Source organism: Pelodiscus sinensis, chromosome 22, assembly GCF_052426305.1.
Source record: "Pelodiscus sinensis isolate ZL-2025 chromosome 22, ASM5242630v1, whole genome shotgun sequence".
NCBI lineage: Eukaryota > Metazoa > Chordata > Testudines > Trionychidae > Pelodiscus > Pelodiscus sinensis.
The window spans coordinates 23,377,002-23,383,477 of record NC_143073.1 but is presented as its reverse complement, the minus strand read 5'-3'; the positions used below and the strand labels follow the sequence as shown (position 1 = coordinate 23,383,477).

General features: G+C 55.1%; 1 protein-coding gene across 1 annotated transcript; it reads left to right on the top strand.

Annotated features, from left to right (window-relative positions):
* The first annotated feature begins 4,828 nt into the window (after positions 1-4,828).
* LOC102454937 (chemerin-like receptor 1) lies at positions 4,829-6,068 on the top strand. The gene has a single exon (XM_006113701.3). The coding sequence runs from the start codon at positions 4,853-4,855 to the stop codon at positions 5,711-5,713; it is 861 nt and encodes a 286-aa protein (XP_006113763.3). The 5' UTR covers positions 4,829-4,852; the 3' UTR covers positions 5,714-6,068.
* The last annotated feature ends 408 nt before the right edge of the window (positions 6,069-6,476 follow it).

Here is a 6,476-nt window from a genome sequence, read left to right as displayed (position 1 = left end):
GAAACAGGGGGCTGGGCTCCTGGCCATTAATCCCAGTGGATCCTAGCGCCTGGCGCACCAGGGCCATGTGTAGCGAGGAAAACCCCTCCTTGTGCCCAGCGAGATTCCGAGACGGACTGTTCCCAAGCTGGCCTGAGCCTGGCTACCTTTGGGGCTCAGGCTGAACCGAAACGTGTCCATGGCCTGAGGCCTGCAGGCGACAGGTGTGGAGGCCGGCCTGTGGTTCGTGTGGTTTCTAGCCCAGCGCGAGGGTTTCCTTAGTGCTGGCTGGGCCAGTGCTGACGTCCCTGCAGCAGAGGCTGGGTTTAGAATTTCATCCGGCCGGCTCTGGTCTTGTACCGCAGCCAGGAGGGGATCAGAGGGGGCAAAGTCCCAGCTGGGGGTCTCTGCTCCTGGGACCTCACCTGGTGGAGCTGTCTGGACGTGTTGGTCTCAGCCCCAGCTCTCCGCTGGCTGCCCTTCCCCCCCCCCCCCCAGCCCTGGCTGTGGGCTGCCAAGCACAGACAGCTTGCTAGGGCCGGGTGGGGGACTTGTGACTCATGTGACAACTGCATGTAGCAGTGGCCGCTGGAGGCCTTGCAAACGTGATTGGACCCAGATAAGTCCACTGTTCACCCTCCGAGATACCCCACATAGGCAGCCACATTCACCCCCCTCATCCTGCTGGGTAGCGCTGGTTGGCATTCGTTGTGTGTCCCGTGGTGAGAGGTCATGAGCTCCCAATCCCACTGTCTCTGCGTCTGAGCAACTCGCCCCTCCGACCCACCTCCCCGGCTTCCAAATGCAAACGATCAGTAGGAAGCTAAAGTGGTGTATTGAAATTGGGCTGGGTCACCCCTCCCCCCAACGTAAAACCAAAACTCGCTGGGGCTGGGTACAGAGAAAACAAACCCTGCATCTCAGCAGCTACATCACTGAGACGACCCTTTTGGTCCCCTGCTGTCAGGTCTCATTCCCCACTCTGGCATGATGAATGCAGCAGTGAGGGCCCACGAACGCACCCCAAAAGCTGATCTTTCCAGCATTTGGTATAAAAGTTCCTCCCAAGATCCTAAAAACCTAAATTTTGGGGATGAAAAATCTGCTGCCACCATCAAGTGCGTGTGAACCCACAAACAGGGGTGGACACTTGAAACCAACCCCCGGGCACCTCAAGAGCTTTTCTCCAAGAGCTTGAAAAAGAAAAAAAGAAAATACAAATTGCAGTCCGTGGCTGCTCTGCCCTAGTCAGAGGCAAGCAGATCCCACAGACAGATCGAAACTTTTCCCTACTTACACATTATGCAGAGTCTTTTTCTTGGAGAGAGACATGTCTTATGTCTCCCTCAGTAACCGGCCAGAGACAAAGGAGGGAACCCCCCCCAAATTCCTTTGTCTCAGTTTGAAATCCCTTTCTGCATATCTATTGGCTGACCACTACCAGGCTAGGCACAGTTAACCCCTTAACCCCTTGCAGATCCAGACTAACACGGCTACCCCTCCGATAGTTACAGAAGAGAAAACCAAAAGTAAAATGTGACCAGGCCACTCCACACGGACACAACAGGAAAAGTCGGGAGAGGCCCCAGAAGCTCAGATTTAGTTCACCAAAGTCTCAGTTTGTGCCTCTGCTCGTCCAATCTGCACCATGTGCTCAGTCTGAACCATCTCTCCACTTGCTCGCAGGGATCCTCAGTTGGAGTCCGGGCAGCCTGTTCCCCTGCCGTGGATCACAGCAAGGCAGCCCTGCTCCCTGAATGACCAGGCAGATAACTCCAAGTGAACAATCTTACAGGAACCCTGTCACAAGACAATACAAACACTGAGAACAACACAACCGAAATGGCTCTGCCCCCGGTGCTAGGTTTACAGAGGGGCTGATGAATCCGACCGACTGAGAAAGGAACGACCAGAGTTTGGCTAAACTTAAACCAGCACTGAGAGCAGACAATTAGCACAGAAGAAGGGATTTCCCTCCCAGGTTCTCCTTGCTCTCAGCAGCATTGCCCTGGTAGAGGGCTGACAACATCCCTACCTGCTGCAAAGTGCTCTAGAGGCAGGGAAGCTGCCTGCTCAGTTAATCTCAGCTCCCCCCTGCCTGCTGGCTCATGGAATCCGACCCCAAACTTCTGGGGGTGGAGGCTAAATCCGCCCAGTAACACTCAACTCCTGCCTCCCTACATGGGTCTCTTCAAGAGACGGCTCCCTAGTAGGTGCCTGGGTTACACATGTTCCAGTTTGGTTTTTTTTGAAATTCGTGCTTAATTTGATTCCTGGCCAAGTTTGATCCTCCTAACATTACCAGCTGCCCCTGAAACTATCAGGAGGTAGGTTTGAAAGGGCCTGTTGGTTGTTTTGGGCTTTCTGATTCCTTGGGGGCAGTCAGGGTATTTCAGGGGTTTCTTTACAATGACAAAGGCTAGAAACTGATCTGAAAAGCAAAGGAAGCTGAAATTCCCACCTCAGCATCTGATTCCAGGACCAGAGAGGCTGAGAGAAACGAGAAGCAGGCGAATGCCGCAGCCAAATTGTAAGTGTCGGGAAGGCTCAAAAGCTGCACTGAAAGGACTGGGAAGGCAGAAATATCCAGCCCCATTGTGGAGGCCAGTGGGATGAGGTGATTTTATCATTTGGGGGCTTTAAATACAACGGGGGTGGCTCTGGCACTGTGCACCTCCAAACAGCATCCTGGCACCCCCACCTCCACCAGTGTCATGCCAAGCCCAGTCCCCCTGAGAGTTGTCATCTGATGAACATGAAAACCCTGTTGGATTATGCCTGTGCTCTCCTTGTGCGTGGAGTTGTGCAGTGTTGCCGAGTGTGTTCTTGAATAAGTTTCGATTGTGGGAAATCTGACACCCAGCCACTCTCCCAGGGAGAGGCTTAACGACCTTGCACGGAAACGAAATGTCCACACTGCTTGTTTTTGCACAAAATCCTCTTGTGAAAAAATGGAGTGGAAGAGATTATGCACGTGACATGCAGGAAAATGCAATGAGGAGTAACAGTTAATTCAGCTTCAGTAACAAAATAGAATCCCCCCAACTGCAATCATTCTTTTCACACCTGTCAGCAAGTAGGTGACAAAACAGAAACCAAACGAGATTCAGGAAATGCTCTTTGACACGTGGATTCCTCACTAGGTACATGAATTCAGAACAGCGAGTAACAATTCGTGTACACTACAGTGCAGAACTGCATTTCCCGCAGTGCCAGATGCAAGGCAAAGACGGGGCACTAGGCAAGGGGGCGGGTGAGGCAGGTATAAGAGGAAAACAGAGGGCTGGGTCCCCTGGCTGTTTATCCCAGTGGGTCGCAACATGGCCAGATTCAGCAGGGAAACCCCCTCCCTGCAACCAGAGAGATTCCCCTGTGGACGGGTCCCAGGGGGCTCAGGATGAACTAAAACCTGCCCAAGGCTTGGGACCTGCAGGCAACAGAGGTGAGACGCAGGCAAGTTGGAGGCTGAGTTGTGGTTTGTGTGGTCTGAAGCCCTGCGCGACGGTTTCCTTTGCACTACCTGCTCCAGTGGTGGGGTCTCTGCACAGAGGCCGGGCTCACGTCTCATGTGGCCAACTCCCTGCCAGGCTCTGGTCTTTTTCCCCCGCCGGAAGGGAATCAGACGGGGCAAAATCCCACCTCCTGGGACCTCTTCTGGTGGAGTTGGCTGGACCTGCTGGTCTCAGCCCCAGCTCTCTGATGGCTGCCCTGCCCCCCAGCCCTGGATGTGGGCTGTCGAACACTGACACCTTCTAGGGCTGGGGGGGTTGCGTGGGAAACTTGTGATTCACATGACAGCTGCCTATAGCAGTGGCCACTGGAGGCCTTCCACGCTTTGTGGATGTGATTGGACCCAACTACGTCCTGTTGGCTCCACCCACCGTTCACCCTCCCAGATACACCCACACACACGGCTTCCTGCTGCCGGCTCAGCCAGTCCGGGCGAGCTGCAGGAGTCGTGAGGGGGACCTGGGACGGGGCTCGACTCGGAGACGCTGCATCTCCCCGAGACACGGGTAAGGAAATGGGGGAAACCTCCAGCTGCCCCACAGAAGGACAGGGAGGATTGGTCACTGGTTAAATTCTCAAAAAAGAAGGGAGAGTTGCCAGCCCCTTAGAGAAACCACCAGCAAAAAGAGTATTTGGGACTTTTGGTCCATGTCTACACAATGGAGTTGGAACCTGTTGCTGTTAATCTGCCGGGTTCAATTCAGCCGCTCTAATGAAGCCCCTGAGGGGCGTGCTGGTCAAGCCCAGGAACCCTGCGCCTACGCAGAGTAAGAGAAGTGGAAGGGAGCTGAAAGCCGAGTAAAGATGAACGGAGCTGAAGCTGATGAACGTGGCTGAAGTCAACCTTGACCCGTAGTGTAGGACAGGGTGGAGCGAGACTTGGGGGGGAAGCGAGGGTGGGAAACTTCTCCAGGGCTCTGTCTCTGCATCTGAGCAACTCGCCCCTCCTGCCCCATCCCCGGCTTCGAAACACAAATGATCAGCAAGAAGCTAAAGTGATTAATTGAAATTGGGCAGGGTAACCCCCTCCCTGATGTAAAACCAAAACCCATTGGGGCTGGGTAGAGAGAAAACAAACCCTGCATCTCGGCAGCGACCTCACTGAGTCGACCTTTTCGGTCCCCTGGTCGCCCGGCGGTTCACTGCCTCTAAGGGCTTTGTACCACTGGGGCCATCGGCCCACACGGATTCGATCCCACCTCAGCTCAGCCCAGGGACCGGGAGTTTATAAACGCCACCTCTGTCTCTCTGTCCCATCCTGCAGCCCTTTTCACTGCTCTCCCTTCCTCCCCTCAGCCCAGCGTCTGCCTCGTCCCCGCCCTGAGGAGAAGAGATTAATACTGTGAGTACAGTGCCTCTGAGAATGGAGTTCCTCTATATCTTCTTGCTGGTGCTGTGTGGCTTGGCCTTTCTTGCTGGGGCGCCATTGAACAGCTACGTCCTCTTCGTCACCGGCTGCCGTGTGGAGAGGACGGCCAGCGCAGTGTGGCTCCTGAACCAGGCCGTGTCCGATTTAATATTCACAGTGTGCCTGCCCCTCAGACTCACCTTCTTCCTGCATGTGGACTGGGCCAGGAGGCTGATCAGCACCATCACCTCCCTGCACATGTTCTCCAGCGCCTTCCTCCTCATGGCCATCAGCGTCCACCGCTGCGTCCTCGTGGCTCGGCCTGAGTGGGCCCAGAAATGCTGCACGGCCTCCCTGGCCTGCTGGGTGGCTCTGGGCACATGGGCCCTCTCTGCTGGGTTCAGCTTGCGGTACAGTGACCTCTGGGAATCCCTCTTCTCAACTGCAAGAACCACTCTGAATTTGCAAGTGGATCCAGAGAGGGCCAAGGCCGCAGTTGCTATCCAGTTCCTGGTCGGCTTTCTGGTCCCATTAGTCTTGAGCCTGATCCCAACCTTCTGCATCGTTCTCGCTGCCAGGCTGGGAAGGAACCGGCTGATTCAGGCCACCCAGCCCCTCAAGATCCTTCTTGGCTTCATTCCAACCTTTTTCCTCTGCTGGCTTCCCTATCACGTCTTCTACTTCCTGCAGCTCTCAGCTATGCGCTCGTGGCCTCTTCTGAGAATAGGAAGCGCATCTGCTTGTGTCCTGTCATATGTCAACAGCTGCCTCAACCCCATCTTCTACCTCACCATGGAGGAAGAGTTTCTGAGGTACCAACAACGTGCTCGCAACCCCCACACCACCGACCACCCAGGGCTGGAACTGGGCAACTAGCCCCATCTTCTAGCCCTTCCCACCCTGAGCTGCACCCAGTAGGGCCAATTTTAGAGGATGCAGGGCCCGGAATGTCGATTTTGCCCGGAGGAAGAATTCTGTGCACTGGGACTAATCGTTTCTTTTTTACCCCAGAATTGTGCTTTATGGCAAATGAATTTTGGGCCTCCTTTTTCTGGATTAGAAAGCCTGCCTGATCACAAGAGCCAAGAGATCTAGGGGCTAAATCCGTGTAGCTGAACAAGGAGACGGTGACTTGATCCCAGGCTGTCCGTATCCAGACGGGAACGGATATTGAACAAGGGGCTCTTCAGTCCAGCCTAGGAAAGTCGAAGGTGACCCAGGGAACAGAAGTTGCACCCAGACAAATTCAGCCGGGACGTAAGGGGAACGTTTTGAACGGCCAGAAACACTGACCCCGTGAGCAATTTCCCAAGGGTCGTGGTGGTGCCAGGACTGTCCCTCCCAATACACAAATGTGCAGCTGGGTAGGGTGCCACCAGATGGCACCAACATTCATGGTGCCCTACGTAACTGCCCGCTGTGTGTGCGGCATTGCCAGCTCCAGTAGGCAGCCTCACTCCCCCGCCATCTTCCCCCCCCTCACCCATGGGCTTCACCCTGGAAGCCCTGTGTGTAGGGGCGGGCAGAGTACAGGGCATTCTCAGTCCCTGCCCTACCCCAACCCGACTGCTCCCTTCCCCCAACCTCTCCTGCCTGCTCAGCACCCAGCTGCTGTCTGTGAGAGCAGGGTGGGCCAGCT

What these genes read in the sequence shown, in the direction of transcription:
- LOC102454937 (XM_006113701.3), top strand. Translation starts at nt 4,853, where the DNA reads ATGGAGTTCCTCTATATCTTCTTGCTGGTGCTGTGTGGCTTGGCCTTT.